We start from the raw sequence: 22,698 nt of genomic DNA, 5'->3' as shown, positions 1-22,698 counted from the left end.
AGTTTTCCCTATCACGTGACATTGTGACATGATTGACAAAATTTAACTACATCTTTATGTAGTCCAGGCTAATAAAAATGTTTTAGTATTTTAGCTTGAGTTTTCTTTATTCCCAAATGACCTCCCACTGGTACCTCATGTGCAACTCGCAACAACTCCTTTCTGTACCCTACCGGCAATACTGCTTGATGAACTTCTGCCCACTTTTCATCTGCCTGCATATGTAAAGGTCTCCATTTTCTCATCAAGACATCACTTTTACGGTAATAACACTCTGGTATACACTCAGATTCCTCTTCCGTATATGCTTTCTGATACATCCGTTTTATTTCTATATCTTTCTGTTGTAATTCTGCCAATTTACCTGAATTAAAAATATCCGCCTCATCCTCTACCTCGTCTTGTTCTTTTTCAACCATCCGATCAAAAATTGTTTCTGATAATTGAACTTCCACTTCATCTTCACTCTTTGATTTCTCCTCTTGTCTTAACCTGTGACTTTGCGACCTTGTTACTACACAATCTGGAAAAATCCCATGATATTCTTCCTTCACCACTTCAGTTGTCTGATTTTCCACTGGCTTATCAACCACAGTAGGCATCACTCCTACCTGCGATCCAGCTGTAACATTACCCAAGATAAACTGTATTCCTGGACAAGATAGTTTCTCTATTACTCCTATTACCACTTCACCACTCTTCACTTGACTTTCCAACCTTACCTTATATAATGAAACACTACTCCTCTCACCCTGAGTTCCACATATTACCACCTTTTCTGGCAATATTCTTCCCAAACTACATAACTCCTCATTTTTTACCATTAAAGATGTACTAGCTCCCGTATCTCTTAAAATTGTGACTGTTTACCTGCTCCTCCTGATAGACATGAGTAAACTTTACCCACACAAGTAAATTCTTTAAAGAGATCTGGCACCTTCTGATCAATCACCTCTTGATCAGGCTGTACAATCTTTTGCACCTCCTTCGCTTCACTTGGGCTTTCCTTTACCACTTTAACAAACCCCACTGTCTTGTCCTGTTTTCCCACATCAGCCTTCCCATTGCTTCTCTTCAACCACCAACACTGTGACTTTACATGGCCTAGTTTATTATAGTGAAAACATTTGAAACTTTTAATTTCTCTTCCACCCTCCTGGATTTCTTTTTTAATCTGAGGTACGCTCTCCTTATTATTTCCCATCAGATCCCCTTTATACCTTTACCTTTACCACTTGAGTATTTCTCATATCCCCAGTTTCTATCCCTCACAGGCTAAAACTGATGTCGGAAACCAAGCTTTGTTTTATGAACTAATTCATAACCATCTGCCATTTCTGCTGCTAATCTCCGTTTTAACCCTCTGCTTTTCCACAGGAGTTCTCACTACATCAGGAATTACATTTTTAAACTCCTCCAAAAGTATAATTTCTCTGAGAGCTTCATATGTTTGGTCTATTTTCAAAGCCCTTATCCACCTATCAAAATTACTCTGTTTGGGCCTTTCAAACTCCATATATGTTTGACCAAATTCTTTCCTTAAATTTCTGAACCTTTGTCTGTAAGCTTCACTAGTTCATATGCACCTAAGATGGATTTTTTCACCTCCTCATACGTCCCAGATACCTCCTCCGGTAGTGATGGAAACACTTCACTAGCCCTACCTACCAGCTTTGTTTGAATCAGTAATACCCACATGTCATGTGGCCATTTCTTTTGTTTAGCTACCTTCTCAAATGAAATGAAAAAGGCTTCTACCTCCTTCTCATCAAACCTCGGCAATGCTTGGACATATTTAAATAGATCCCCACCAGGCCTTTGACTATGACGCTCTTTCTCACTATCCTCATCACTATCCTCCAACTGTACGTTTCCCTTTACGTCTGCCAATTTTAACTGACTTATGTTTCATAGCCATTTTCGGAAGTTCAAACTCTCATTTTCCCTTTCCTCTTTACCTCTTTCCTTTTCCTCTCTATCTCTTTCTTTGTTTCTTTCTTCTCATCTCCTTTTCTTTTTCCCTGATCTGTGTCTCCCTTTCTTTTTCTTTTTCCCTTATTGCATATTCAAGCTGCTTTAATTCTTTTTCACGTTCAAGTTGCTTAATCTGCAACTGGATCTTTGCCATTTCTAATGAGTCAGACTGTATCTCAGGCAACTTTAAATGCTTAGCCACTGCCATAATTACCTCACCTTTTCGCATTTTGTCAGGTAATGTTAACTGTATTTTTTTTGCCTGCTTTAGTCTCTTTTAGTCTCTGTCCGTAAGGTACTGCGTGTGACCGTCTCTACCCCCAAAAACCTCTGAGCCTCTGAAAGAGCCATTGTTCACAACACACTCCCTACTTAAACTAAAATACCACACTTGAAAAGCACCCACAATATGCTCACCCCTCACTGTCTTTAAGTTCATTAAGCCAATTCAACAGATAGACTTTTATCCCCCTCGAGTCCCCAATTTGTTATGGGCCAGAGTTTAGAGAACCCCAAAGTGTATCATGGAGTTTACCTGACCCACAACTTTTAATAGATTGTAGTATGGGGAGCACACGATCCACTCCACAGGTGTGGTACAGCAGAAATGGAAAAGTTTTTTTTAAAAAGCAAAACAATGTTTATTCTATGAACTCAAGTTAACCTTTTTAAAACATACAGTGAACATCTTAGCAACGATTAATTCAAATACAACCCCCAAAGAATACAACACTAAGTATTTCTTACTTTCCTTTTAACATCCAGAAGACTTAAAAACGCCTTTTAACAGAAAGACACCAGGTTTAACTTCACTACTCAGAACAATTACCATGTTGAAATCAGCAAATGCACACTCATAAGCTTGCAGAGATTCACACACATCCTGCCGTGATTGCAGCTTTTCCAAAACTAAAATGAAACCAAACCCACCCTGCAGCAAAAAGCCTAAAGTGAAAGTATAAAGCTGACAGACAGCCCAGCTCCATCACTCTCTGACATCACTGCCATTTATAAACACCCATTTCTTAAAGGTACTCTCACATGACACTACCTGCCCCTCTACTTTGATCTTTGTATCATCTGCAAACTTAGAAACAGTGCCTTCAGTTCCTTCTTCCAGATCATTAACGTATATTGTGAAAAGTTGTGGTCCCAGCACCGACCGCTGAGGCACACCACTAGTCACCGGCTGCCATCCTGAAAAATTCTCTTTATCCCCACTCTCTGCCTTCTGCCAGTCAGTCAATCCTCTATCCGTGCCAGGATCTTACCTTTAATACCATGGTCTCTCAACTTATTTAACAGTCTCCTATGCGACACCTTGTCAAAGGCCTTCTGGAAATCTAAATAAATCACATCCACTGGTTCTCCAATGTCTAACTTCCTTGTTACTTCCTCAAAGAACTCTAACAGATTTGTCAGACATGACCTCCTCTTGACAAAGCCGTGCTTACTTAGTCCTATTTTACCATGCACTTCCAAGTACTCCGCGATCTCATCTTTAATAATGGATTCTAAAATCTTACCAATGACCAAAGTCAGGCTAACCGGCCTATAGTTTCCTGTCTTCTGTCTCCCTCCCTTCTTAAACAGGGGTGTTACGTTAGCCACTTTCCAGTCATCTGGGGCCCTTCCTGTCTCCAGTGATTCCTGAAAGATCACGTCCAATGCCTCCACAATCTCCTGAGCTATCTCTTTTAGAACCCTGAGGTGTTGTCCATCCGGTCCAGATGATTTATCCACCTTCAGATCTTTCAGTTTCCCCACAAACTTCTCCTTGGTAATGGTCACTGCACTCACCTCTGCCCCCTTGTTCACCTGGAGCTCTGGCATCCCACTGGTGTCTTCCACCATGAAGACTGATGCAAAGTAACTATTCAGTTTGTCTGCCATTTCTTTGTTTCCTATTATTACTTCTCCAGCCACATTTTACCACATCCGGTAGTCCAATGTCTATTTTTGCCTCTCTCTTACCTTTTATATATTGAAAAAACTTCCTATTTTCCTTTATATTACTAGCTAGCTTGCACTCATACTTCATCTTCTCCCCCCTTATTGTTTTTTTAGTTGTCCTCTGCTCGTTTTTAAAGGCTTCCCAATCTTCTGGCTTCCCACTAATCCTCACCACTTTGTATGCTTTTTTTTTAGCTTTTATGCTGTCCTTGAGTTCCCTCATCAGCCATGGATGCCTCGTCCTGCCTTTAGCATGTTTCCTCCTCCTTGGGATGAATTTCTGTTGTGCTTCCCGAATAACCCCCCAAAACTCCTGCCATTGCTGTTCCACGGTCTTTCCTGCTAGGCTCCTTTTCCTATCAACTCTGGCCAGCTCCTCCCTCATGTCTTTGTAGTTACCCTTATTTAATTATAGTAATGTTACATCTGATTGCAGCTTCTCCCCCTCGTACTGCAGGGTAAATTCGATCATATTGTGGTCACTACTCCCTAAAGGTTCCTTCACCTTAAGTTCCCTAATCAAGTCTGCCTCATTACGCATCACCAAATGCAGAATTGCCTGTTCCCTAGCAGGCTCTATCACAAGCCGCTCCAAAAAAACATCTCTTAGACATTCCACAAATTCCTTTTCTTGGGATAGACTACCAATCCAATTTTCCCAGTCCACCTGCATATTGAAGTCCCCCATGATTATTGTAATATTGCCTTTTTTCATTCCCTTTCTATCTCCTGATTTATTTTCTGCCCCACATCCTGACTACTGTTAGAGGGCATGTACATAACTCCCATCAGGGTCTTTTTACCTTTGCGATTCCTCAACCCTACCCACAGAGATTCTGTGCCTTCTGATCCTATATCGCTCCTTGCTATTGATTTTACTTCACTCCTTACTAACAATGCAACCCTGCTCCCTTTGCCCATCTGCCTGTCCTTTCGATAGGACACATTTCCTTGGATATTTAGATCCCAGCCCTGATTCCCTTGCTGCCACGTCTCTATGATGCCCACAACATCGTACCTGCCAATTTCAATGTGCGCAACCAGCTCATTTACCTTGTTCCGTATATTGCGCGCAGTTAGGTACAACACCCTCAATCCTGCATTGGCCACCTCCCTTTCCACACTTTCCTCAGTCACTGTACCTGTACTGTGGCCCTTTGTGATTTTTGACTATGGCTTCTCTGCCTTACACTTTCCCACTTACTGCTTCTTGTTTCTGGCACGTTTTACTTCCCCCCCGACTTCCTCCATCGGATCCCATCTGCTCACAGCTCACCTGATCACTTCTGCCGCTTCTGGCCTGAAGAATGCACATACCCTAATTTCTTCTCGTTAAAAGGTGACAGCGGCTGACATTTTTAATGAAAAAGCCGGTAGGGGCCATTGGTTGCTTCTCTCCCGATCGGGACCACCGCAGGAATTCTGTGACCAATCGCTCCACGACCATCACCCGCCCGTGAGCAACCCGTGGATCATGACCCGCACTTCGAAAAGCCCCGCTATAGAAGGCTATTCAGCTCATCAAGCTCACCCCCTTGAACAGGCTGACTATTTCATCTCATTGGCCACAGCCCTGCACACTTTACCCTTTGAGTCTTTGTCCAATTCCCTTTTGCAAATTATTATTGAATCCACTTAATATCTGAGTTATTACACCAGTTTAATATAAGTGTGCAGTCAAAACTGGCACTAAATCTGCAATGCAAATTCACCATCAGATTTACACTGTCTCTATGTGGGTCATGCTGTCACACACTCATAGGATTTTCAGCTGTTTAATTGCATTTTAAACATACAGCTGCAACAAGCAATTGATTGTTACTATTGTTTGGTAAATTAATTTTACAGAACAAGTTACCAGGTCAGTTAATGAGTCTGAGGTCAGCAATGCGCTAATATCGTTGCACCTGTCACTATTGGTTAACATTATTAATCTTGCATTTAAAAATAAAAACACGACCTCACAACATTTAAGAAGCATTTAGATGAGCACTTGAAACATCACAGCATACAAGGCTACGGACCGAGTGCTGGAAAATGGGATCAGAACAGATAGGTGCTTGATGGGCATTGCAGACATGATGGGCCAGAGGGCCTCTTTCTGTGCTGTGAATCTCTGTGACTCTTAGAACTGCACACGCTTATTGCAAAGGTTTTAATAACAGTGCACTAGCAGCTAAACTGGTACAAATCAAAAACCATCAGAGGCCAGACCCACCTGCCCCCACCCCCGCCAACCCCAGCCCCCTCACACCCCCAGCTCTGCCTAACCTCACCCCCAGTGCCCCTAAATCCATCCCTAGCTCCATCCCAAGGTCCAGCTCCCCTCACCCCCAGCTGCCTCCACCCAACCTCCACACCCCACCACCCTCAGCACCCCCCAGAACTACCCCGTCGTGTTAAGCACAGTAAGATAACACGGGCTGCAACTGGATGCAGCTTTACCTGAGAGATACTCCACACCTTGAAGTTAGTTCAATATGATTTATTGAACCTGTCACACAGTTAGCTCAATCCTCTGTGAGTTTGACTCTCTGCTAACCTAGTGTGACAAATCTGTCTAACTGAACCAGACTAGCTCTTAGCCAGGTGTTGTAGGAGTTATATGATTATGTACACCCTGACTTACTCTGTAGATGTCACCAGTGGAAAGAGGCGGAGTGTGAGTGCCTCCTGCATTTTATAGCGGGAAACCACTCCCAAGTGTTTTGCCTGCTGATTGGTTATGTCCTGTTCTCTGTATTCATTAGCTGCCTGCTTGTATCTCATTATATGCATGTCTGCATATTATGACACCCCCCCCAAGCTCCTCTCACCCACCCCACAGCTCCCCCCACCCCACCCCCTCCAACACCCCCCAAGCTCCCACCCCCTCACCTCAAGAGTCCCTCTTCCCCCAAGGCACGTCCCACCCCACTCTCCCTCCCCCTCCCCCCCCCCCCAAGGCACATCTCTTGCCCCCCCTCAGCCACATCTCTCTCACATGCAAAGCCAAACCACCAGTTATGAAACAGGAAGCCCACGTTCGAGCGAACACGAGAACTCATCGTTTGAACCATTTGTCAATTACACGCGGGCCAGGAGGATTGTATGTATGTGAGCAGCCCCCAGGATAAACTTCAACCACGTTAACGTGTGTCAATTCACTGCAAACCGCTTTTGGATGGAGTCAAAAGTCATTGCAGAATTTTAATAGAGACACATTTCTGTGGCGGACGGGGGGGGGGGGGGGGGGGGGTGAGAGCAGGCTGTGCACACAGGGGGCTGAACCTGCCAGGGTGGGGGGAGGAGGGTGCTGTCCAACTTTGTGCATGTTGTGCTGTCTGACCTGTCTCCCATCTCCAGGGGTTTGATGCTGGGGACGAGCTTGGGGCCGCCTTGCGGTGGCGCTGTGTTTCCAGGCAGATTTCTGACACCGATGGGAGGCACTTTGAGCAGGGATTTTTTTTTCTCTCTCTCTGGTGTTGTTGCAGGAAAGCATCTTTGGGTTTGTCTCCCTCGTACCCACAATGCACAGCCGGGTAGCATTTCAGTAACACAGGTAACATGGCGTTTGGTACCATGGGCTGAGATTCAGAGGAGGGAAGGAGTGAGTGAGCATTGGGTGGAGAGAAGCAGCTTTCCTTTCTCTCCCTCCTCTTCTCTCTCTGTCTGCCTGGAAAGCCATTATTGTGTTGCTGCTGACGTTCAGCCCATTCCCTCTGCAGCCGGTGTCCAGGAGGGAGGAGGAGAGGCTGCATCGGACACCAGTCTTCCCCGGCAAAGAGGATGGCAGCAGCTGAACTCTTCACCAAGGTACAGATTTGCAAACCTTTCCTCCCTTCCCTTCGGCGTCGCGATCAGCCGCTTGCAAGAGGCAGAGGGCGGCAGGGCTGTGTGTGTGGTTTGGGGGGGGAATGATCCTTTAATTTTTTTCCATCTCATTTGACAACAGCAGAACGGCTGTGATGCAGGAGAGGGTCAGACCAACAGAATGAGAGAGAGAGAGAACAATGAATGGTATATATGAGAGAGAGAGAGATTGTGATCTTTACTGCAGCCACGCGCGATTAAGAAAGATTTAGATTAAATTATGATTGAGCAGCTCCTGCTGGTTATTCTGGGGTTGGGAAGCCATTCATTCCACGTCCATGGAGTTTTTCCAGTAAAATGGATCCAGTCCCGAGTTCCCCCTGGAAATTGCTCGGGTTTGTATATTTCTGGAAGCAGAGATTTTAACCCCCCCCCCCCCCCCAAAAAAAATCCCCATTGAGTTGGACTCTCCCCAGTCGAGGATATGTAACAGAGCAGCTGATTTATTGAGCATTTTTTTTATTGAAAAAGTGAAAGCAGGAAGAGGAAAAGCATTTCGGATCTCGGAGCATCATCGCCACTTCCTAAGGTCACCCGCTGAGCTACATTGAAAGAGACCCAGTCTGTGAAATGAATGAAAGCCGCCCCGGAGCGCGGTGTGTGTGCGCGGCTCCGGCTCTTTGAACAGCGCTCGAGTCAGCCTTCCTTTTATAGAAAGCTGCTCCCTTCCTCCGACTGCTGCGCCTCGCAATGTTTGCTTGCTTGCTAACCAAATTGTAACCGCTTTTTAGACGGGCCATTTTGAAACCAGACTGATTGCACAGACAAGCGGGGAATGAGAGGGCGGACAGCCAGCTTTTATGAACATATAAAACACACAGGGATTGGTGCCAGTTGATTGACAGCATTGCATTGGCCATTTCCATTCGCATTTTGTATTTGAAATTAATCCCCCCCTCCCCCCACCCATATTATTGGACTTCTGGCTCAAATTTGTTCAACCTTTCCTCATTTAATCGCTGAATTGCAGATCCAGTGAAATGGTCCCCCTGTATCACTGGTAATGTTTCAATTAATACCCTGGGTACATCTTGCAATGCACCCATAAGCGTGTTTGATCAAGTTTGCTGTTAGGCAGTGGGCCGAGTTCATCCAGCAGGAGTAATAAAAGTATAATGCCTTCCAGTGATAGTTTGGGCAGAGTCCTTGGGTTCCCAGCACTTCATGATATCTACAGCAAGAAGCTGGTTCTTGAAATGAAATGAAATGAAAATCGCTTATTGTCACGAGTAGGCTTCGATGAAGTTACTGTGAAAAGCCCCTAGTCGCCACATTCCGGCGCCTGTCCGGGGAGGCTGGTACGGGAATCGAACCGTGCTGCTGGCCTGCTTGGTCTGCTTTATAAGCCAGCGATTTAGCCCTGTGAGCTAAACCAGCCCCTGTGAGCTAAACCAGCCCCTTTCCATTTCAGCGTGGAGAGTCATGTGTTTAGGGCTGTCATCAGTTATTTTCATTGGTTTAGTCCACCCATTGCAGGAATGATTGCTGGAATATGTCAGTCACTCGTCCATTCAAATAGTAAAATACACGTTTTGCTAATCGTGTGGTCAAGATCACATCTGGTAGTGAGCATTGCAGAGTTCATGCTGAAACTTCAGGCAGTAGGTATGACAATTGCCAAACTAATAAGTGAAAGACAAAACATAAACACAAAGAAAGAAAGGCTTGCATTTACATAACGCTTTCCTGCAACTACAGGACATCTGCAATTGCATTAAAGCCAATTAAGTACTTTTCACGTGTAGCCACTGTGGTGTTGAAAATCTAACAGCAAGATCCCACAAACGGCAATGTGATAATGGCCAGATAATCTGATTTTGTGATGTTCATTGAGGGTTAAGCTTTGGCCAGGACACAGGAGAGAACTTGCATGCTCCTCTTCAAAATAGTACCATAGGATCTTTTGTGCGAGGCAGGCTTTTTTTACACAGAGGGTGGTGAGTGCCTAAAACGCGTTGCCAATGGAGGTGGTGGAAGCCAATACATTAACGGTGTTCAAAAGGCATCTCGACATACATGGATAGTATGGGTATACAGGGATACAGCACTAGGAAGTGCTGAGGATTTTGGTCAAGGGTGGTATAATGACCGGTACAGGCTTGGAGGGCTGAAGGGCCTGTTCTTGTGCTGTATTGTTCTTTGTTCTTTTGCACCTGTCTGAGCAGGCAGATTGATAACTCAACTTCAACGTTGTACCAGTTCAATTTTGTTTCATGGGCTATAATTCTGTGGATGGCAGGAACCTTCTGGTATCTCGCCTCATTGTACATTACTCGTATATGAGCAGTGATGGTGTGTGTCAATAGACACGTCAACTGCAAGGCTTTGTAGCCAGTCTAACCTTGCCATCCATCCACCCGTGCTTTCAGTACAGATGTCGGGATAACAACCATGAAGGAAAGCTTGAGCAATTTTCTCTTTCCTGCCTGTGGTGGTGGTTTTAAAATGAAGTCTGCAGGCACCAGAGGTTTAGACAAACAAAGAGCTTTATTCAGGAGGTGTTAACAGTACAGGCTGCGACGTTACACTGCCTGCCATCACCCGAAGGGGTGATGACATCATCTGGTGACATAATGTGATCGGTTTCTTAAAGTGCTCCTATTCCACTGCAAGGCTGCTAGTGAGGAAATATTAGAAATCCCATGCATTCACTGCCACTGCCTTAGTAAATGGGGAACCGAGGTCAATTTTGTTCTGGAACTTTTTGGGTTGCCAGCTCACCCCTCAATGGATTGAGGAGGATTAGTTCCATGTTCAGGAATTTCCCCTCAACCCCACAGTCCTGCCTGCTCCCGATAACCTTTCACCCTCTTGCTTATTCGGAATCTGTCTGCTTTTGCCTTAAAGATATTCAAAGACTCTGCCTCAACCACCTTTTGGTGAAGAGAATTCCAAAGCCTCTCAACCCTCTGACAGAAAATAATTTTCTTTATCTCAGTATTAAATGGGCGACTCCTTTTTTAAACAGTGGCCCCTCGTTCTACATTCTCTCACAAGAGGAGACTTCCTCCCACATTCACCCTCTCAACAACCCTCACGATCTTATATGTTTCAGTCAAGTCACCTCTTACTCTTTTAAACTCCAACAGATACAAGCCTAGCCTGTCCAGTCTTTCTTTATAAGACAACCTGCCTATTCCAGGTATTAAACAAGTAAACCTTCCCTGAACTGCATCAATTACCCTTGCAATAAACAGTATTCTATTAACTTTGCTAAGCTGCACCTCAATACTAATCTTCTGTGACTCATGCGCTAGGACACCCAGATCCCTGTGCATCTTAGAGCTTTGCAATCTCTCACCATTTAGGTAATATGCTTTGTTTTCATTCTTCTGCTAAAATGGATAACCTCATTTTTTCCCCCATATTATATTCCATTTATCAGATCACCTAAACTGTCTATATCCTTTTGTAGCCTCCCTATGTCCTCTTCATCCCTTACTTTCCTACCTCACTTTATGTCATCAGCAAATTCAGCAACCAGGGGCGAGATTCTCTGACCCCCCCGGCTGGGTCGGAGAATCGCCCGGGGCCGGCGTCAATCCCACCCCCGCCGTATCCTGAATTCTCCACCACCCGAGATTCGGCCGATGGGCCGAAGTCCCGCCGCTGACGAGCCTTTCCCGGCGGCATGGATTAAACCACCTACCTTACCGGCGGGAGCATGCGGCGCGGGCGGGTGCCGGGATCCTGGGGGGGCGCGCATGGCAATCTGAGCCCGGGGGGTGCCCCCACGGTGACCTGGCCCGCGATCAGGGCCCACCGATTGGCAGGCGGGCCTGTGCCGTGGGGGCACTCTTTTTCTTCCGCCTTCGCCATGGTCTTCACTATGGCGGAGGCGGAAGAGACCCCCTCCCCTACGCATGCGCCGGTATGACGTCAGCAGCCGCTGACGCTCTGACGCATGCACGGACTTATGCTGGCCAGCAAAGTCCTTTTGGCCCCAGCTGGCATGGCGCCAAAGGCCGTTCACGCCAGACGGCAGAGTGGGAACCACTCTGGCGTGGGCCTAGCCTCTCAATGTGAGGGCTTGGCCCCTAAAGGTGCGGAGATGTCCGCACCTTTGGGGCGGCCCGACGCCGGAGTGGTTCACGCCACTCCAACACGCCGGGATCCCCGCACAGCTGGGTAGGAGAGAATCCCGGCCCATATCATCGGTCCCTTCGTCCAAATCATTTGTATAAACTGAAGAGTTGAGGCCCCATCACTGTTCCCTGTCAATCTAAAAGAGACCTATTTATGCCAACTCTTTATTTCCTGTTAGCTAATCTTCTGTCCATGCCAATATGTTATCCCCTTCATCATGAGCTTTTATTTTCTTCAATAACATTTGATGAGGCACCTTGTTAAATGCCTTCTGCAAATCTAAGTGCAGCACATCCACTGGTTCCTCTTTATTCCTGGTACGACTTCAAAGAACTCCAATAAACCCACGCACCCCATGTCTGCGTGGGTTTCGTCCGGGTAGTCCGGTAGTCCGGATTCCTCCCACAAGTTCCAAAAGACGTGCTGCTAGGTAATTTGGACATTCTGAATTCTACCCACGAACAGGCACCGGAGCGTGGCGACTAGGGGCTTTTCTTAATAACTTCATTGTAAGCCTACTTGTGACAATAATAGAAAGATTATTATTATTGATTACTATTATAGCCTACCCCTTCATTGACTCCAGGATGTGCTGATCGAAGAAATTATCCCCAAACCATTTGATTAATTCATCATCTACTCTATCGTTGCCCATATGATTATTCCAGTCTATATCTAGATTTAAGTCCCACATGATATTCGCCGTAACGTCCTGACAAGCTGCGACTATTTCTTCTTTAATATCGCAACCTGTCTTGTGATTGCTGTTAAGGGGAGCTGGATACCACTCCACAAGTGATTTCTTGCTGATATCATTCCTCACCTCTACCCAACTGGCTTCGATATCCTGTTTACTGAACAATTGTGCTAATGTAGTCTGTAATTAATCGAACCAACCCCACCCCCGCCTTTTTCTAACTCCATATTCCCCCTAAATGTCATGTGCCATTTGATATTCAGGTCCCAACCTACGCCACTCTGCAGCCACGTCTCTAATGGCTACTCAACCATACTTATTTCCCTTTATTTGCACTATCAATTCATTGTTTTGTCTTGAATGCTATGTGCATTCCAATTCAGAGCCCTAAGTTTTGTCCTTTTATTATACTTGCAACCTCTAGCCTTATCTGTTGATCTACTCTTAGACTTGTACTCTTTGACCCCTCCTGTCCAGGTCTGTTTATCATTTTGTTTCTCTCTTCCCTTGTTTCTACTCTTTGATATTCCGCATCTACCCACATTTGATCCCTTGCCACTATTTAGTTTAAAACCCCACCCTATTCCTCTAGTTGTGTGGCGCACAAGAACGCTGGTTAGCATGGTTCAAGTGTAGACCATCCCAACGGTACCGCCCCCACCTTCCCCCATAATGGTGTCAGTTATCCACGAACTGGAACCCACTTCTATCCCACAGCAGCCTTTGAGTCACGTATTCACCTCTCTATTTTAATGCATCATATGCCAATTAGCACATTGGTCAGGTAATAATCCAGAGATTATAACCTTTGAGGGCCTGCTTTTTTAATTTAATGCCTAGCTCCTCAAATTCTCTGAGAAACTCTTTCTTAGTTCTGCCTATGTTGTTAGTACCTATTTGGACCATGACAACTGGATCCTTCGATTGTGGCCTCTGGAAATACAGTATTCTACTATTTTATGATGCATTATGAGCTTTTGCTGATGGCTGGGATGAAGCTGCCCAAACTCATTTGACCTGGGTACCTTTTTGTTTTAAATTCTAGCTGGATTAGAATTCAGACCCAGAAATGACTGTATTTGTCCATTCCAGCTTCACGTGGTGCCCAGTCCTACAAAATGCTGCAATTTTCTCCTCCAAGTTGAGTTTGTTCCCTTTTCTATTTTAGGAATTGGCAAGTCCATTGGGTTACCGTGACAGAATAGGTCAAACTCTGCTGCATTATGTGGGATGACTGGATTTTTAACGAGTTTTTAAAACAAAATTAACACGTTTTGGAAATCTCAGAGTGTAGATTGATGGCCTTGAAAATTAGTAAATTGGTTAGAGGTTAGATGCCGTGGTTCTGATCTTCATAGATGAAACTAATAATTCATTTTATACATGAATTGGATACATTATACATGGATATAAATATGGTTGGTTTTACCAAGTGGAAGTAAGTGGTGCTCTGAGGGAATTGGGGGCTCGATGCTGCATTCCAGCTGCTCTTTTTGTCTTCTGAAATTTCACTACGAATGCATGTGAATTGGAGACGGAGCCTGAAATGGAGGCCTCGTCCTTTGCTAGATCATTAATCAGGGCACTTGGCAACCAGTGATGGAATGTGTATGTGGCTGACTTGCTTTGATTTATGATTGATTTCTGTACCATTTGTACATCTACCACACTGCTGCACATGCTGGCAATAAATTATTTAGTGCTGTTTCTGCCGCAGTGGACAGGGGAACCTTTTTCAGTGGTGTTTCTTTTGAATTCTGTTATTGGTGTCTTGTGCCTGTCGGAAACTGATGTTTCAGAGGGCGGCTGTCTTTTATTTTTGCCTCGAACTTCCTGAGATTTGTCAATGTTGTAATAATAGCGCAAGGACGAGACTGCGCTTTAAAGATACGGGGAAGAAACCTTTAAAGTTCTAATAAGTGTTTTCACATTAACTAGAATCGGCAGATCTTGCCTTTGCAGTTCCTTTTAACTAGTCTGTATTTTATTTCATGTCATTCAGTGTTGTAATGTCAACTTTTTGGGTAATTTATGAAAATGTTGTCAAATATCTCCACTCGGTTGACTTAACTTACTCACCACAGCAATGTGCTCGCCTTTTAAATGCTCCCTGAATTGTGCCTAGCAGGCCACTCAGTCCAAGGGCAATTAGGGATCGGCAACAAATGTTGGTCTTGCCAACGATGCCCACATCCCATGAAATAATTTTTTAAAGTGCAACCCTCTTTATGTCAAATGCCAGACCTGCACTTTCAAATGAGATTGATGTATTCAGGAATAGGAACATTTTCTATGCCTGTTCTTAGCCTGATGACATTGAACCCAATTGTGGTATTGCCCTCCATCACCATCCTGCTAACATCTCCAGTTACTGTATTTAACCAGAGATTCATTGGGACAATTGTTCATGACTTTTTACACAGTCTGTTTAACATCCTAGAATTGGACCAGTTTTTCCCTGCAGGGTTTTCTGGGTAAAATGAAAAGTCTTTGAATTATCATGTAGGGGAGAACTAGATAGAGCAAATAGGCATGTGCTTTTGTGGAGGAGGAGACTGGGATGATTTCAAACATCCAGTGACAATGTGAGTTTAAATGGGATGTTCGGAGCACGTTTGCAATCAAAAAGAACCTGATAGATTTTGGGTCCAGAAGGAAGCTGCTGTATGTTTCAGAAAGATGGTTTTGAATTTTCTGTTTATCATTGGCATTCCTCTTCCCACTTATTGTTCAGCAGGTCCATTTAATCTTGAAATTACACAATTGCAGAACAGGTTATTTAGTGACCAACATTTAGACAGAAGTGTCTTTTACATCATGCACATGTGCTGGTCTGTACTAGGTTAGTTACCAGCAGGGGTGCTACAATTAGAAAGCATGACTTTGGCGAGAGGGAAACCGAAATCTAGCAAGGTTTCTGCTTCTAATCCCTAAATGGATGACAATTCGAAGAGTTAAACCTGTCTCGGCATCGGGAGATGACATGTTTAGTCTCAGCTGCGAGGTGTGTCACTGTGGGCTCACAGGATACTTGGGCAATGTACCGAAGGCTAATAAATGCCTTTGCAGCCTAAACTAAATAAAGACTGTCTGTGCCTTCGAAACAGAGAGAGAGTGGGAGGCAATTGGCCAAAGGGAAAATAGATCATCGCCGGACAGGCTGATATCAAGCTCCTGTCTAGTACAGGGCTAAATCGCTGGCTTTTAAAGCAAACCAAGGCAGGCCAGCAGCACGGTTCAATTCCCATACCAGCCTCCCCGAACAGTCGCCGGAATGTGGCGACTCGGGGCTTTTCACACTAACTTCATTTGAAGCCTACTTGTGACAATAAGCGATTTTCATAATTCAGTTTGTTTCATGTTTCTACAGTCACTCTTCCTGTACTCTTGTTTTTAAAAAAAATCCTATATTTAAAGAATGAATTGATGACTTATCATTTTATAGACTTGAGTCTTCCAGGCAAAATATTTTGAAACTTTTCTGCTAAATGGAGTTAAACAAATGACCTTTTGAATCAAGCCTGTTTTGGGATTCACATAGCACACACTGTACATTGTAAGTTTTCTGAGCTTTCCGTCATTGCTACACAGTAGCTTGTTCAGTTAATTTCCTCTCCCTCACATGCCAGCAGGACAATTGGAGTTTTTGTTTCGGGAAGATATTGAAAATGGTATTTTTTTTTTAAGAAGGCGAGGAATAGTTTGAGGTAAATCCTCTTGTTAGCACCAATGAATGTAACAGTTGAATGTTGCGAAGCCAGGGAAGGAGCATCTTTTCTCTGCAGAGACTTACCCGTCTGCATGAAACTGCTGTTTCTGACTTGTGTGGTACCAGCTGAGCATGTCCTCTGGGAAATGACGCAAACACTAGGCAGGGCTCTGTGGCCTGTTAGCAGAGCTGAGCAGCTTGTGAAATCCTGCCTTGATCACCACAATGAAGCTCTGAAAGGGCTACGCAAGCTTCTGGGTTGAGCATCAGCAAGATAGCAAAGATTATTCAGCCATTCTGCATAATCCTGTTGTCATTAATCGAGCACAAAGATAAATATATCACTTCTCTGCAAACAGCCGGCCCCTTGTGTTCGAATGGATGATGGGGATGTTGTTCTGATGTGAAGCAAAGCAAAAAGGCATGAAAGGCTTCATTCACCTAGAAATGTCATGTTCTCTACTTGCATCAGGATTGTGACCTTGTTAAGATTTCCTGTGTGTTTAAGGAGGAGGGGTTATCATATACTCCATTATTTCAGGAGTAAAATGTTCCATTTTATTTTGTGGGGAGTCTGCAGTCCACATATCACTTCTTCTGACTCGAGGGTAACAGCCATCCCTATGAGTAGAAAATAGTTCCAACACAACATTGTGGATCTATTACAGGACTGAGGTGATTAAGAGATGGATTGGGATTTTGTGTATGTGAAAGTAAGTACTTGTTCTATCATTTTCTGTACTGTCAGAAAACAAAGCTTGATTTTTAAATTGGATCCGCAGTGGATTTAAAAAAAGAAATTCAAATATAATTTCATTCTGTCAGTCGCCCAATTCAGAGCAGCCAGACTGAAATAAAATTAGATTCAGAAATGTCAATTGGGGAATGGAGAATATATGGAAGATAACCAGGCACTTTGGTGCCAGGGTAACAATGATGTATTGCAGACAAAACCTTATTTTTGCTTTTCCTTTTATTAAAAGGGCAGTAATGTTCGTATTTGCATACTCTCCATTAGGCAGCGATCAGATCACATTGTGTGATTGTGACAGCAGCCAAGGAAGGCTAGTTTTAAAAAACTTTTAAGTAAGCTTTGCATAGTCTGTGAGTGCTGTTAAGGGTCTAAATTTGCACATCTATTCTAAGACATTAAACCAAGTTTTGTCTGCTTGTTGGACCGTATTTCATGATCTTATGCAATGTTCAAAGAAGAACAAGGAGTTTTCTTAGTGGCCTGCTAATTTCCTTCTCCAATCAATATAACTAGAAAAAGATTAGTTTGTTATTTATCTCAATCTCATGGGATCTTGCTATGTGCAAATTATCTGCTAGATTCACCGATGTAACAAATGCCTACATCGCAACAGTAATTGATTTAGATGTGAGCCGCTCTGAAATTGCCTAAGTATGTGATAAGATGCTACTTAAGTTCAATCTTGCAGCAAAATAGTGCACTCACAATCTCTCCTTGTACATGGTATACAACCCTTTTTACAATCTCAGTGAATCAACATTTTGGCATTTAAGATACTCAACAAATAAGTGGATGTGACTGGCTATTTATTACTCTGGGGTATAGAAATAGCAGCAGTCCCCTGTAAACATAAATTAACCTCCCTTTTTAACAAACTTATTGACATTTTGGTGGGCATTACTTGGTTGCCCATGCAGACTACACACCAATATGTATTTTCATGTATCTGATACTTCTTGTGACTGTTGTTGCAAATGGCAGAGAGACCAGTGTCAAAGATGAAACACTTCTTGTGATCTATTTTGTCCTGGGCATTATATGGTTTTCCAATATTCTATCTGGATGATGAGAAATTACGTTGACCGGTGGCACAGTCCATTGTCTCTCGCAATGCTTCTATGCTATAAATTGTTTTCGATGCACTGCCCACTGTTTGAGTACTACGGACCTTTGTGCTCAGGGTTCAATCACATTGATTTCTTCCATTTTCCATTAAATTCAGTAATTGGAAATAATAGACCTGTTTGAGTCTATTGGAGGTGACAAACTGACTTTACAGTAAGGTTTCCAACAGTGCATTTATATACTATAGACTTGGTGTTGATTGAAGATTGGTTCTGGCTTTGCATTGACACTAAACTTAGAACATAGAACATAGAACAGTACAGCACAGAACAGGCCCTTCGGCCCTCGATGTTGTGCCGAGCAATGATCACCCTACTTAAACCCACGTAACCCGTATACCCGTAACCCAACCCCCCCCATTAACCTTACACTACGGGCAATTTAGCATGGCCAATCCACCTAACCCGCACATCTTTGGACTGTGGGAGGAAACCAGAGCACCCGGAGGAAACCCACGCACACAGGGGGAGGACGTGCAGACTCCACACAGACAGTGACCCAGCCGGGAATCGAACCTGGGACCCTGGAGCTGTGAAGCATTGATGCTAACCACCATGCTACCGTGAGGCCCCTTGGGCATGGAAGGTTCAGATATGCTTTGAAATGTAGGAATCTAATGTGGCTTTGTTCTCCTAAACCCTAATGGTCGATTCCAGCTGCTTGTAGAAGTTTTTCAAAGTGACAAATGCAATACCTGAACGAACCACATATTCTGCTTCATTAGAGCACAACTTCTCTCTTCAAGGGTTCGTAACAAATATTCTCAACTTGCATTTATTTTAATTTTAAAATTTTTTAAATTTTAGATTACCCAATTATTTTTTCCAATTAAGGGGCAATTTTAGCTTGGCCAATCCACCTACTCTGCACATTTTTGGCTTGTGGGGGCAAAACCCACGCAGACACGGGGAGAATGTGCAGACTCCACACGGACAGTGACCCAGAGCCGGGATCGAACCTGAGACCTCAGCGCCGTGAGGCGGTTGTGCTAACCACTAGGCCACCGTGCTGCCCTAACTTGCATTTATTTAGACTTTTCCCTCCCTCAAGTTTTTTCAGTAAAAATCTGGACTCCTAATATGTCCGTGCTCACTGAACATGTGAACAGGCTGAAACCAGTGTCGCTATCTAACATTTTCATGTAAATATCAAAGAAAACGATGGACATCTGCTTTAGACGCTTTGGATATCCACAGGAGAGCTGCTAAGCATTAATAATTCTACTGAGCTATGTGTGGTCTGTTGTGCGCTAATTATTAAGAAAGCAGTGGAGGATTACCGCTGTTAAATTATCACACACACTGAAACACTGGCTCCTGGTTTTTCAGGCAAAAAATTGTGCTCTTTATGTAATAAAGCATTGCATTATTAATTATGGCTTGTACTGAACAGGACAAATGGCCCAGCATGCTGTCAAGTGGACAGTCATGGTTTTCAACAATTTACAATGGATTGGAAATGGGTGTCATTTCAAGGGAAGCTTAGACATACAAGCAAATGTGCTTCCAAGCAAATCCCATTGTGTCTTTTTGATTCCACATTGTGACCTTATTTTTGTACCCTGCATGGACCACCCTCTCTAGATTTCACCCTCTGTCTGATGTACGTCCTTAAATAATAATAATCTTTATTAGTGTCACAAGTAGGCTTGCTTACATTAACACTGCAATTAAGTTACTGTGAAAAGCGCCTAGTCGCCACACTCCGGCACCTGTTCGGGTACACTGCGGGAGAATTCAGAATGTCCAATTCATCTCGCAAGCACGTTTTTGGGGACTTGTGGAAGGAAACCGGAGCACCCGGAGGAAACCCACACAGACACGGGGAGAATGTGCAGACTCCACACACAGACCCGGAAACCCACACAGACACGGGGAGAATGTGCAGACTCCACACAGGCAGAGACTCAAGTCTGGAATTGAACCTGGGACCCTGGCGCTGTGAAGCAACAGTGCTAACCACTCTGCTACCGTGTCACCCCTCCAACCATTTTGGACAATGTTCGTTCATTCTGTCTAGAATATAGAATCCTTCAGAGTTCCTCTATTATCGTCTGTCCTTGGGTGACTAGCTATGGCAAAGTTTTCATTCCCTGCCCTTCCATTTCTTGCTGAAAATGCACGGATTAAAGTTTGGAATATGTTTGACTTGGAACTGGTTAAATACTAAGCTGCCTGGACCCCTCTCACCATGAGTGCTAGCCTAGAAATGAGCAATGACTGAACATGGCCCACAAAAAGTTGACACCTCATATAACCTTTGATGTATGTCTGTGTGGTGGGAGTTTCCACTCCTTTCTCGCACAGGAGTTGCAGATTTATTTTAGATTTGTTTTGGAATTCTCCCTTATCAAATCTGACATAATGCTGAAGCAATATATCACCAAGAGTGGTAAAAGCAAAGGAGGGTTTTCTACTCCCTACCTTCCTGCATCCCCATCAACCTTAATTCACTCTTGTACTCTCCTGTCTGCTTCCCCAGTCTATTGCATCGTGACACTGCTCTAGTCAGTTGTGCTCAACATGGCAGATCCCAGGTGCTATCTGATGACTGAGAGATTAAATTTAGTTCCAGGTATCAGTTTATTTTAGAATTTGATCTTGACTGTCCATGTCGGGTCTGGTTGCCATCTTTGTTTCCTTCAACATAGTTGAATCTCCCACCAACTTGGCAGGATAATCAGATGAGAAGGCAACACTTGCATTTATATCCTGCCTATCATGTTCTCAATGTTACAAAGTTCTTTACAGCCAATGTTGGGAAATACCACTGATAATGCACAGCAAGATTCTGCAATGAGACACAACCAGGTCATCTGTGATGTTAATTGGTGAGTAAACATTGGCTATTTTCTGGGCAAGAACTCCCTCGTTCTACTACTGATCCATTGGTGTAATGTACAGCCCCTGAGAGTACAGACATTTTAATATCTCACCCAAAAGCCTATCTCCTACAATGTAGTACTTGCCCCTCCATACTGTACTTTAGTGTCAGTCCAGATTGTGTAGTCAAGTTCTGGAGTGAGGGTTGACCTCCTGACCTTGTGACTTAGGCAAGAGTGCTACAGCTGAGCCAGTATTGACAATACAAGGTATTGAGGAGGAGTTGGGCTGTGAGCGGAGTGGGACTAATGCAGCCAAACTGCACTGGCTCAGGATGGCCTTGGTGAATCACAAGTCGACATCCAGTCCACAATGCATTGGGTTTTATAAAGAGTCACGGTTTACAGATTCCTATTTTAAACCTGTAATTCCCTGAACCCAAAAAGAATGTTGCTAAATCATAATTAAACCACGACAAAAAGGTTAATTAAGGTTTAACCACCCATTGTCACTCCCCAAACAAAGTCAAGATAATTGTTCAAAATTACCATTTTCAGTAGCATTTCTTTCAACTGGGAACATTATCCAGGATCTCACAATAAATCTACAACAGGTATGCAGCTGCCTATATCCTGTTCCCTGGAATTTTCCTTTTTTAACTATGGTAAAGGTGCTATATAAACACACATTGTTGTGCACTGTGCTCCAGATGTGCTGAGGCTGAAACCGTGAATCACGCTGTCGGGGATGCCATAATATACACCAGTATATCATGGTGCAGACACACACTGACGGACACACACAGGGACCAATCAACATGTACAAACACTGCAGCCAATCGCCAGTTAGAATACACACACTATAAAGGCAGAGGGCACCACGGTTCCCGCTCATTCTGGGTGCTGCCTCTGAGTGTAACAGGAACTCATCCAGCCCAACACAGACTTGCAACACGTGCTGAGAGAATCAACTGGTTCGGACAAGGCTCAGGTCTCTAGTTTAAGTTAGCATCATTCAGACCCACAGTCGTCGTGTGTTAGTTAGTTAGATGTAGTTAATAAAATTGAGTTGAACCTTCATCAGTGTTGGAAGTGTCTGTTCATCTCTCAAGTCTACACTAGCCAACACTTCAGGGGCAACCTCTGAAGCCAGGTTTTAACTTGCTGGCTGGCAAAACACAGGTGAAATGTACCAGCTGACCTGTGCTCTTCCTGAAGGCAGTAACACAGGCCCACACTCATGGCATAGGAAAGAGGGGCAAGATGTGGCAAATAAAATCACTTGCTCTTGACTCCAAGAAAGCAATAAAGAACAGTCCAGCACACAAACAGGCCCTTCGGCCCTCCAAGCCTGCGCCGACCATGGTAACTGCATAAACTAAAACCGTATGCACCTACAGAGTTCATATCCGTCCATTCGCACCCTATTCATATACCAGATGCCCCTTAAATGCCGCTATAGCACCTGCTCCCACCACCTCCCCAGGAAGCCCGTTCCATGTATTTACCACCCTCTGTTTAAAAAAAAATACTTGCCTCGCACATCTGTTCTAAACTTTTCCCCACGCACTTTAAACCTATGTCCCCTAGTACTTTACTCTCCTACCCTAGGAAAGAGCACCTAGGGCAGCACGGTGGCACAGTGGTTAGCATTGCTGCCTACGACGCTGAGGACCCGGGTTCGAATCCCGGCCCTGGGTCACTGTCTGTGTGGAGTTTGCACATTC

The 22,698-nt window shown here is 44.1% G+C and overlaps 1 protein-coding gene across 15 annotated transcripts in view; it reads left to right on the top strand.

Annotated features, from left to right (window-relative positions):
- The first annotated feature begins 7,361 nt into the window (after nt 1–7,361).
- myo5aa (myosin VAa) overlaps nt 7,362–22,698 on the top strand; it is a 256,275-nt gene continuing 240,938 nt past the window's right edge. For 7 of the 15 annotated variants that reach the window (XM_038812901.1, XM_038812903.1, XM_038812904.1 and 4 more), the window contains exon 1: nt 7,363–7,722. In XM_038812901.1, the coding sequence (XP_038668829.1) occupies nt 7,696–7,722 (27 nt within the window). In that variant the 5' untranslated portion in view covers nt 7,363–7,695. Of the gene's footprint in view, nt 7,723–16,863; nt 16,985–22,698 lie in introns of those variants that run through there. The other 8 variants (XM_038812902.1, XM_038812900.1, XM_038812896.1 and 5 more) reach the window with 4 other exon arrangements.

Source organism: Scyliorhinus canicula, chromosome 12 (assembly GCF_902713615.1).
Source record: "Scyliorhinus canicula chromosome 12, sScyCan1.1, whole genome shotgun sequence".
NCBI lineage: Eukaryota > Metazoa > Chordata > Chondrichthyes > Carcharhiniformes > Scyliorhinidae > Scyliorhinus > Scyliorhinus canicula.
Note: the sequence above shows the minus strand (reverse complement) of the source record. Positions and strands in the feature narration are given on the sequence as shown.